This window comes from Syngnathus typhle, linkage group LG7 (assembly GCF_033458585.1).
Source record: "Syngnathus typhle isolate RoL2023-S1 ecotype Sweden linkage group LG7, RoL_Styp_1.0, whole genome shotgun sequence".
Classification (NCBI taxonomy): domain Eukaryota; kingdom Metazoa; phylum Chordata; class Actinopteri; order Syngnathiformes; family Syngnathidae; genus Syngnathus; species Syngnathus typhle.
The window spans coordinates 6,884,636-6,895,283 of record NC_083744.1 but is presented as its reverse complement, the minus strand read 5'-3'; the positions used below and the strand labels follow the sequence as shown (position 1 = coordinate 6,895,283).

The window sequence follows — 10,648 nt, the reverse complement described above, 5'->3', positions numbered from 1 at the left end:
TTTAAACCCTCGTTTGAAACCCTAACCCTAGTTTTAAACCCTAGTTTAAATCCCTAAGCCTAGTTTGAAACCTTAAACCTAGTTGTTTTTTTTTTGTTTTGTTTTTTTTTAAGTCCCAATGATCGTCACACACGCATCTGGGTGTGGTGAAATTTGTCCTCTGCATTTAACCCATCCCCGTGTGATTTTAATCCATCCCCTGGGGGAGAGGGGAGCAGTGAGCAGCAGCGGTGCCGCGCTCGGGAATCATTTGGTGATCTAACCCCCCAATTCCAACCCTTGATGCTGAGTGCCAAGCAGGGAGGCAATGGGTCCCATTTTTATAGTCTTTGGTATGACCCGGCCGGAATTTGAACCCACAACCTTCCAGTCTCAGGGCGGACACTCTACCACTAGACCACTGAAACCCTGATCATAATATGAAACCCTAGTTTGAAACCCTAACCCTAGTTTGAAACCCTAAGCCTAGTTTTAAACCCTAATTTGAAACCTTAACCCTCGTTTTAAACCCTGACCCTAGTTTGAGACCCTAGTTTGAAACCTTAACCCTAGTTCAAAACCCTAGTTTGAAACCCTAGTTTTAGTTAGTTAGTTTTACATCAGGATTCAAAATTAGGATTTCCTGCTTGTGTTAGGGTTTTAAACAAGGATTAGGCTCTCAAGACAGAGTTTCATGTCAGGGTTAGGCACTCAGATTAGGGCTTCAAATTAGGGTCTCAAGCCTAGGTTTGGATTTTAAACAATAGTTTGAGTTGAATGCAAATTGGGTAAATTGAAAATGTAGCTCAACTGTCAATGTGCGGAGTGAGTGGGCCTTATCTGCAAGAGGTGGGGTCTACAACTGCGTGCGTGTGTGCGTGTGTGTGTGTGTAGATACAAAAAAAAGCGCACTACGCTGTGAGAGTGCAGTTATGTAGCGATCCAGTGTTGGAAGCAGCAGAGTGGATTACGGATGAGGTAAGAATGCTGAAACAGTTGCAATCTATTCTAGCTGTGCTCGTGTTTTTTAATGTCTGTGGTTATTTTGCCTCTAGGGGGACAAATTATCAATCCAAGATGTGATGTGGGAATTTACAGAGCCTCACCATGCTTTTTAAATGGAATCTTCACCTTCTATTATGGCTTCTCTCATTTCATGGCACGTTGCTAACGGGAGAACATCCCAAGGGATTCTCACGTAAAGCTTTTGATTCTGGAATTGAGGAAAACATACTCGGACGTTCCTCAAATCCATCTGTGAGTTGGGATTACGTTCGGCAGGGAGCTCTCGGTGAATATAGTGATCTCGAGGAGGCTTCGGAGACAACGCCATCACATCGAAGGGACGAGGAACCAGAGACTGTGAGTGCTGCAGAAGTTACCTCATCATTAGCTTCTTCAACAGATGGCATTATCTTGAACGTTTTCCCAACTGAGGAACCCGCTCCAAATCTTACATCCGTCAAGCAGAAAGGCACTCCACATGGCAGATCGGGAAGGAATGTTACAACAACATCAAAAGCTGCCTTTGAATATGTGATTCCAATTAGAGGAGCTAACACAGAGACAGAAAGAGGTAACATTTCTAGTTGACTATATTAGTGGTTTAACCGTAATTATATCACAAACTATGATCTCAAAACACTTGCTCAAAATGAATGACTTACACATTATTTTATTTTGACCAAACAATGTACATACTTGATGTATGACTCTCCACTAATGAACCAGGCTAAACTTACTTTGCAGCTTAACTAGGTGGGCTGGAGTGACCATGCGGTTAAGCATATCTGCATGACAATTCTGAGCTTTGGGATTTTGCTTCCTCCCACATCAACATGCATTCATTAAAGAAATTGAAATTTCCATAGGTGTAAATGGGAATGTTTATTTCTGTGTGGCAAAAGGCTGTCTGGAATCCGTAGTTATTCCCAGGAAAATCCCATGGTGTTGTTGGATGAGAAATAGATAGATAGAAGACCAAAACTAGGATGCGTTCCATTCCACTAAAAATACTGAGCATTAGCATTGTTTTTTTTCATGATGAGTTGCATATCACTCGTCAGAATCTCTTTGAAGTGATTCAATAACAACAACATACAACAACCACTCAGTATATTTCTATCCGGGCAAAATGGGAGCGGCGGAGAAGTCGATATTGCCTCACTCTTATGCGCACTCGTTACTTGCGCTTGCTCCCCACTCTCTGTGTGACCCACTTACAAGCCTGTTCTGTTTTATAATGGATTAACATCACGTACTCCACTTCATTTCTGTAGCGTACATCACCGGAGAAGCTGCATCTTCATAGCAACAACAATCCTGGAGTCAATCCTCACAAGTCCAAATAAATCCTTTAGTCTCTCCTTTCAAAGGTTTATGTGTTTATAAAATATTTGACACGTTTTCATCAGAATCTCTAAAATATGTAAGAGCTGCAGCACGTTCACGCCTATTTTCATAGCAGTGCTAAATTTTGCCTGTTTTGAGGGGGAGGTTTTGGGTTTTGTCACATGCAAATGAGTCACTACTCATCAGCCATGCATTTGCACATGCAACATACCACAAGTGGTGAGCTGATCAACATCAGAACTGGTCAATATCAGAGGCTCCACCCACTCCACTCCCTTGACCAGGCACTGGCAAGAAAGACCTTTCAGAACAAAAATCTAGTATAGCTCGGGACTGCTTGATGCCCATGGTTAACTCAGCTGTTCTTGTCAATTGACAGATGGGGTCCAAGGTGCTGACGATGACCAGCAACTCCCAAAGCCAAGTGGTCCTCTTCGGACATCGGTCACAACAGCAATCCCAACATGGACTCCCAACATGTACCAGGATGAATTTCCACCCAGTGACTCCCTGGATCCCGGTCTGGATCATAGTCCTGCCCTTTTTGTTCCTCTGTACTCGGACTGGAACACCGCCCTCGCCACGTGGGGATTTGCCTGGGAAGCTCACATCTACGGTCTTGGGTCTGTCTTTACGGTGTTTGGCCTGATCTCAGTGGTCTGCCTGTTGGGCCTGCCATTCCGGTGTCCATCTGGAAGCCACTACTTCACGCTGCTGCACTTGTTCCTCGGCGGATTCGCAGGAATTCAGGCTTTCGGCTTGCTTTACGACGCTTACAGACATCAAGACCGTCTTCCTCCTCTAAGCTCTCTGCTGCTCTCTCAGCTTCCATTCCCTTGTCTGATATCTGCTTTCTCCCTTGCCTTCTTCCTTCTTTCTTTGCGCTCCCGCAAGCATCCTGCCCTTTCACTGGCCATTTCCCCCTCGTTGTCTGCCCTCCCCAAACCTTGCCTCCTGCTGTCTTTATCCCTGGTGCACTTTGGTGTTTCCCTAGGCTGCATTGGCATTCTCCAGCTCTTTCACAGCATCCCCGGTATCGTCCTCCTCGTCCCTCAGGGCGTCTTTGTGTGCTTGGCACTCTTTCTCTCAAGCTCATTTGTCATCTTCTACTGTCTGGTACGAGTGGACACCAAACACATCTACAGGCTGGAGGACAATAGGGAGTGCGGCGGATCTCCTGAGTTGACGCATCCCCTCAGTTGCCCTTTTGCAAAAGTGGAAGACTGGGGGCGAGCAGCAGGTGCCGGAGTCTGGGCCTCCGTGTGTTTGTTAGGATGCGGAGGCCTTCAACTCTATGGAATCTTACACGCTCTTGGTTTCGGCGGGGTGGAAAGCTACGGCTTCCTGCCCTGGCCCTGGTGGGGATATCAGATCGGATGCCGGCTGTGTGAGGCCGGAGTATGTCTTGGTTTGTCTCTCATCAGCACGCATCCTCTGTTCTGTCATAACAAGTCTTTCAAGGCTCATCCCAGGCCGAGGTCTTGGTCTCGACTGTCTTGTAGCTCGCCCTCGCGTGGGATGTCCTTGGCCTCTCCGGGGCATGCAAATTCAGCCGACATACCACCGAAGATCGTAGAGTGCGGTGTCACGACAAAGGGACAGTCGGAGGTTCTTCCGCTTGGTTTGATGGTGGATTCTTCCGCAAATGGTCTTGCTTACATCTCTTTACCAAACCAATCCCAGACTACTTCACGACCGACACCTGCGAGTCCAGTGCACAAGCCAAAAAATGTCAACTTTCACCTATCCTCTCTGAGTTTAGGGGCTGACTCTACTGCGGACCTACGACCTCCATCTCCAATAGACTTGTCCCGCAGTATCGACCAGGCTCTCTTCGGCGAATCCCTATTTTCTCAGAGTATATTTGGCTTGCCGAGACTCTTTCCTAGTTCCTCCAGCCATTCAATGGACTCTCCTGAACAAGGCACATCGAAACAAGGGCCCGCCTCTGCGGAAAGTTGTCTTTATCGAACCTCTTCCTGCGGAGAGCTGGACCAGGAGAACAATTCTAAACCTTCCCAATCTCTCGGTATACTGAAATCTCACAACAAAGCACCAGTGTCATCAGAGCAGCCTGATTGGAAAGGAAGCATTTCCGGTTCAACGCTAGCCTTGTGTAGCAACGCCAAGGAGACAAGAAAGCTACGCTCCAATTCCTGGGCCAACAGAGGGCAAAGCGTGGCACACAACAACCTCCCACGCGCCATCCCTCACTTGTCTTACTACAGACGATACCGAACCTTGAGCGCCACCTCTAGGGATAGCCAGGGATCTGGACGACTGGTGGGGACTAAACACCTTAGCGACAGCAAGCAGCTGGAATGGGATCTGGCTGTGCAGGCAGAGTTTGTCAATGTTTGCAAGCAAATTGACACTTTCAGCATTTGCAGTGACACCATTGAACTGTAGTTTTACATATATATATATATATATAAATTTAATTCATGGTTTTATAATTTAATATTTTCTCAAGGTGGTGGTGACATTCACTGTGAATGATTCACATGACAAAATTAGGTACGCTTTTGCAATCTAATGAAATACGAGAGCAACAATTGTGTCTTTTTGTGGTAGCAATGCTCTGTTTTGATTGACACTGTCAGAGAAATGTATTGATATATATTTTTTTCTACATAAAATGAGCAGTATCTTAGAACAAGAGTGTGCAATCAGTGTCATCTATTTAATCAATGTGCACATTCCAACAATCATTCACACAGACGTACACTCACAAAACGGGCCCTTTCACGGCACATACTGTTGAATTTGCACCTAACTGTGCAAGTGAGATGCTAATAAAGGAATGTACAATGTCGATTTTTCTCCAACAGTAAGCAGAAAAGAAAAAAACGTTTTCAATAAAATACATGTTTGTGATGCCTTCCTTTTATGATGAAATAAATTGTTACATTTTCAGAGCACAAATTGTTTTTATTTGACCTGAGTTTCTAGGCAATACTCACTCAGTGGACACTTAATTAGGTACAGCTATACAATTGAATGTCACCTCTCGTTATTATGCAATGCAGTTTTATGCCACTGCAAACTATAACAATAATAAGATTGTTCAATTAATATGAAAATATAGTATTATTATCATCTAAACTTTATAAATATTTTATAATATAATTATTGAACTCAGTAGATTGTTTAGACCAGGACTCCTTTCAGAGGGTGGCTGGTTAGGTGACTTATACTCAGCTTCAACTTGTATGTATTAAAATTAAAATTGATGGCAGCAACGTCCGCTTCTAACTTTGGAAACTTCTTTTTTTTTAGTTGGATTCAACTCACTCTATAGAGAGAGTACCGCATTGTATTGAGGCCAAAGGTAGAAGCCTCATTTTACCTTATTGTGTTGTAAAAAGTAAAACCTTTGCTGAAATATGAAGGGGAGACTTTAATAGTCTTTTCACGTGGGCGTCGTTCGTCTGCTCAACAGGGCCGGCGTGGGCACATCCGGTCCCGAGCGAGCGTTTCCTTTTCCTCCAGCCTCAGTAAAGTCGTTTCTCATAACTGCAAGCGAACAAAAATGTATGAAAATTGGCATATAATGACATCATCACACTGTACCTGTATGTCAAACTAATAATTCCTAACCGTTGTGCCAAGTGTGCAAAATGATCATTACATTATAACAAAAGTCATTAACCTTTTAGAATAAATAATGTATCTCTGGTCACCTATCTATGCCAGCAACAGACAGTGACAGCCAAACAATTAAATGGTCAGAAATGACAAATAACCTCTAAAAATATATATATGTGTGGTTTTTAATTTTTCAAATTTTTGTACACTTATTTTTGTTTGGTGTATCTATTTTAAGTATGTGCCTTGGCTTGACCAGTGAGAAACAGGTCATGGATTGTTCAAAAACATGGAGAAAAAAGCAGCATGATGTACTTACATGGTACAAAGGAATATCTAATATGACAGCATGAGTAAGAAGAGGAAGAGAGAAGACAGTATGATGTTTCATGGCCATTGCATCCATCAATAGGACTGAATAAGATGAGTTCAAAACAGAGGAGTGGTTGGCCTCAAATTGGGTGAAAAATGCACACAATGCAAAATGAAAACTATGAGGGTAAATGTTTCATAAAATAACTTACGAGTGAAGGCCGTGCACTCCGCCTTCCATCTGCGCAGACATTGTTCTCTTCTCAAACTTCAGCTCTCCAGAATACATCATCGAGCTGAGTTGAAACAAGCAGTACCAAACTTTATCCAGAAGGTGGTAATGTTTGTCTTTGTTTCAAGTACGTTTAAGCCATGTGACAGATGATTGCGTTCTAAGAATTTGACCTTGCAGCAAGTGATGCGAGATGGCAATGTTAAAAGTTTTTAATGGCGAAGAATAGTCCTTTAATCGCATAATGGATTTGTTACTATGCTGAATCTTATTCTTACAGAGTGAGCGCGCTACTTTCTGTTCATACAAATTGCAAGTGTCCACATTCAGCACTTGGTCTTTCATTATTACTTTTCTTACCGTAAAATTGACAAACTTTTAGCTCCGATGTCCTGGCAGCCATGCTGGATGCCAGCAATGAGGTACGGCACAAACTTCTGGATGGAGCCTTTGTCTTGGACTGACCCTGACACACCTTGAGCCACCTTCACTTTGTCTCCCTCGCTGGACACATAAAAATGATGATGATGTCAAGAAATAGCATCATGTTTTTTTACAGGAAAGAAAAAGGCCACCAAAACCCACCTGAAGTAGCGTTTCTGACTGTTGTTTTTCTCCATGGCATCCAAGGAGCCCATTCCTCTGTACTTTTTCAAACGCACTCCATCAGAAAAAAAATATTCTCCTGGAGCCTCTGTGGTCGCCGCAAGAAGTGAGCCCATCATCACTGAGTGTAGAAAATAACAGTAACAAAAATAGAGGAAACGAACGTCAGAATGATGGCTGCAAATTATTACCAGATTTAATACATACCGTAATTTTCGGACTATAAATCGCACCGGAGTATAAGTCGCACCAGCCATAAAGTGCCCAAAAACTGAAAAAAAACATTTATATGTATATAAGTCGCTCCTGAGTATAAGTCGCCCACCCCACCCCCACCGCGACTTACAGTCCGAAAATTACGGTATGTTTTCTCAAATTACAGTCTCAATAAACACTGCATTGTTACCTTCATAACTGCATTTTTTTGGTTCTTGTTCATTTTACATCGTGAACGTGTACCTGTGGATGCTCCCAGAGCCAGCGCTTTGACCACATGCCCAACGGTCTGAATGCCCCCGTCCGCAATCACGGGCACTCCAAAGCGGCGGGCATATTCTGCAACCTTGTACACTGATGTGCCTTGGGGACGCCCGCAGGCCATGACTATAAAGCCAAAAACAAAACAAAACAAAACAAAAGTTGACCATCTCTGGTGTCTTTGTCTTTGTGTGCTAGCCATCAATTCAGACAAAGTATGCTAGCCTATATTTCTGAGCCTGATGTTAAAGTGGGTTGTTTGAGACTATGGAAAACAGTTTATGGTTCTTTACATGCTAGCTGTTTGCACAAATCCTTATTATTTACCTTCCTGGGTGATGCAGATGGAGCCGCAGCCCATGCCCACCCTGAGGGCATCCACACCGGCATCAATAAGGTTCTTAGCCTGAGCAGCTGTCACCACTAAAAAGAGACAACCAAGTGCCAACGATGATCTGTAATTGAAGATCTCAGTAAAGTAAAAAAAACAAAACCCTCACCGTTCCCACCAACCACCTGGAGTTCAGAGTACTTTTGTTTGATATAGTTGATCATGTTGATTTGGTAAACAGAGTTACCCTGGGAGGAGTCCTAGTAAGAAGAAATTTCCCATGTACTGCTTGTTGTTTTATTTACTGCATAAATTTGAGCTTGATCAAAGTGCTGTCAAAACCCACCAGGACCACCACGTCCACCCCCGCCTGCATGAGGAGGTCCAGTCTGTACTTGTCATCTTCCCTGGTGCCGATCGCTGCCCCGCAGAGCAGCTGCTTGCGGGAGTCCTTGGAAGCCAGAGGGTAGTCTCTGTTCTTCTTCAAGTCAGTCCGGGCGATGATGGCCACCAGCTCGTCACTGTCATTGACGATTGGAAGCTTACCTAAAAAAGTAAAAGATGTTTGGGTTCAAGTCGTGATTATTTATCTTCTCCCATAGCACGTTTACCTTTTTTGCTCCGTTGTAAAATGTCATTAGCCTCTTTTAGCGTGACACCAGCGGGTGCGACTACGAGATCCTCCCTTTTTGTCATCGCCTATGAAAATAGGTCAGACTGAATCTAAATAACGAGATTAGCATTTCTTGGAACTCAATATGATAAGATGAATACACACCTCCTCGAGGGGTCTGTCGTGGTCCTTCTCAGACAGGAAGTCAATGTCTCTGGAGGTCACGATGCCCACCAGCTTGCTTCCCATCTTGCCGGTCTCCGTAACAGGGATGCCAGAGAAACCGTGGCGGATCTTAGCCTCGAAAACATCGCCTACCGTGTGTCTTGGGCTCATTACCACAGGATCCGTGATGAAACCCTGCTCAAATTTCTGACAAGAACAAAATATGTCAATGGGTTTTAAGCATGGTTTCAGAGGGCCATGTTCTTCGTTAGTGTTCTCTGGTCGAACGAGTTTATTGGTCCAACCTTCCCCTATTTGGTTTCTATTCAACAATGACCAGAAAACCTAAAATATACTACAACAAAGAATGATATATGGTCTTGTTGACTATTCACACCTGACCAAAAAAGCACATCCATGTGGGGAAAAGCAATGTGAAAAGAAACCAAACAATGGGAAAACAAGAATAAAAACATGCAAATTAGTATTTATTTATTTATTTATTTATTTATTTATTTATTTATTTATTTATTTATTTATTTATTTATTTATTTATTTATTTATTTATTTATTTATTTATTTATTTATTTATTTATTTATCAAAACCTCATTTGCTGATGGTAAATGGGGTAAATGGTATCATTCATATCTTACCTTGACTTTGCGCACCTCATTTGCCTGGAACTCAGCTGTACAGTTATGATGAATGATTCCAATCCCTCCCATCAACTGAACCAGGCCAAACAGAGACAGCAGATACTTTTCTTTAGTATGATGCAATCAGATGGATAAACTGGGTGAACAAAAACATGCCACAGAAGCACAAGGCGGCACTCACTGCCATAGCAATGGCCATGGATGACTCTGTGACTGTATCCATGGGAGATGAAATGAGAGGCGTCTTCAGGGTGATCTTCCGTGTTAATGCAGAGGTTAGGTCCTGCAAAACCGCGGCAATTGACGCAATACAATGTGAGTTTATCACATGATTGCATGGTCACAAAGGTGTGTGCGTTGATGCTAGATGATTCCATTTTCAAACACATCGCCAACCCCAGATCATTAGAGACCAAATTCAAGCTTGAGGTTGCGGGACGCAGGTGTGCGATTTCAGTGAGCATCTGCTTTCAGACAACAACTCATGCGACGTGCTGGAAATCAGTTTAATGTCCCAGCTGAGTATGGAAAGCGAAAAACATGGCAAGGATAATAAGCATGTGATACCACCGGTGCCGATTGCAAGAGTGACACAATGCAGTGTGGTTGATTTTTTACTAAATGAACTGCGGTCCATGGTTGCATATACTCACCACCTCATCAGAAGAAAAATCAATGAAACCAGGCAAGATCAAGAAGTCACTGGGAAAGGGAGACAAAATACAGTATTGTATGTATTTGAATGACCCGGTACTTCTGTTATGAATTGGAATGATGTACTGTAAATAAAACGGACTGGAGTGTGCTTTTTTTGTATTTTCACCAAATTACCTCAGACCTTTTATCAATTAAGATTAAACCGTGACAAGTATGTCTCTTTTAAGCTCGCTAAACATACAAAGTTCCCCTTATTGAAAATATTAATCTTCCAATCCAAGTGGAAATACTCTCTGAATTTATCCTCTTGACACCGATAAACCCCGCAAACAGCCATAAAGGAAACGAGTGACCCGATTATCTCGTGCCCGCACACACGCATGCTTTTAACATCCACTCAGCACTCAGTCATCCTTGAAAGTATGCGACTCAAAATAATCCTCCATACAGAACCCATGCAGATATGTTATCACTGACAAGATTACACAGTTAATGGAAGACAGTGCACAACTCCGTGTTGCACTTTCTATGTCAGCTAGGGAAATGTTTGCGGTGTGCACGCCTTGTTGGCATCCATTACTTGTACGTCAGCCCATCCCCAATGGCAAAGAGCTGTTGTGCCGTCAACCCGTCCTCGGGAACGTAGCCTGTGCCTCCGGAGATCAAGTAGTCGGCCATG

General features: G+C 43.3%; 2 protein-coding genes across 5 annotated transcripts; one reads left to right on the top strand and one right to left on the bottom strand.

Moving 5' to 3' along the window:
- Positions 1-834: 834 nt before the first annotated feature.
- On the top strand, positions 835-5,256 carry prrt4a (proline rich transmembrane protein 4a). Of its 2 annotated transcripts, XM_061284244.1 has the most exons (4): positions 835-957; positions 1,035-1,341; positions 1,417-1,555; positions 2,711-5,256. In XM_061284244.1, the coding sequence occupies exons 2-4, from the start codon at positions 1,087-1,089 to the stop codon at positions 4,738-4,740; spliced, it is 2,424 nt and encodes an 807-aa protein (XP_061140228.1). In that variant the 5' UTR covers positions 835-957; positions 1,035-1,086; the 3' UTR covers positions 4,741-5,256. The 2 variants fall into 2 exon arrangements, with proteins under 2 accessions (XP_061140228.1, XP_061140227.1); XM_061284243.1 differs by having other exon boundaries at positions 1,035-1,555.
- Positions 5,257-5,716: 460 nt separating this feature from the next.
- Positions 5,717-10,648, bottom strand: impdh1a (IMP (inosine 5'-monophosphate) dehydrogenase 1a). 3 transcript variants are annotated; one of them, XM_061283404.1, is made up of 14 exons: positions 10,550-10,648; positions 9,966-10,014; positions 9,494-9,595; positions 9,310-9,384; positions 8,656-8,862; positions 8,489-8,576; positions 8,224-8,423; positions 8,047-8,137; positions 7,874-7,969; positions 7,529-7,672; positions 7,049-7,190; positions 6,824-6,967; positions 6,444-6,527; positions 5,717-5,847 (listed from the first exon to the last, which is right to left on the bottom strand). In XM_061283404.1, exons 1-14 carry the CDS (start codon positions 10,645-10,647, stop codon positions 5,826-5,828), a joined length of 1,542 nt encoding a protein of 513 aa, XP_061139388.1. In that variant the 5' UTR covers position 10,648; the 3' UTR covers positions 5,717-5,825. The 3 variants fall into 3 exon arrangements, with proteins under 3 accessions (XP_061139388.1, XP_061139389.1, XP_061139390.1); XM_061283405.1 differs by having other exon boundaries at positions 9,325-9,384; XM_061283406.1 differs by lacking the exon at positions 9,310-9,384.

Bases quoted from the DNA above. Each gene is read 5' to 3' on its own strand.
- prrt4a (XM_061284243.1), top strand. From the start codon at position 1,087: ATGCTTTTTAAATGGAATCTTCACCTTCTATTATGGCTTCTCTCATTT. The intron at 1,556-2,710 runs GTAACATTTCTA...GTCAATTGACAG, and splicing joins TAACACAGAGACAGAAAGAG to ATGGGGTCCAAGGTGCTGAC.
- impdh1a (XM_061283404.1), bottom strand. From the start codon at position 10,647: ATGGCCGACTACTTGATCTCCGGAGGCACAGGCTACGTTCCCGAGGAC. The intron at 9,596-9,965 runs GTGAGTATATGC...GCGGTTTTGCAG, and splicing joins ATTTTTCTTCTGATGAGGTG to GACCTAACCTCTGCATTAAC. The intron at 8,577-8,655 runs GTGTGTATTCAT...CTATTTTCATAG, and splicing joins ACGACAGACCCCTCGAGGAG to GCGATGACAAAAAGGGAGGA.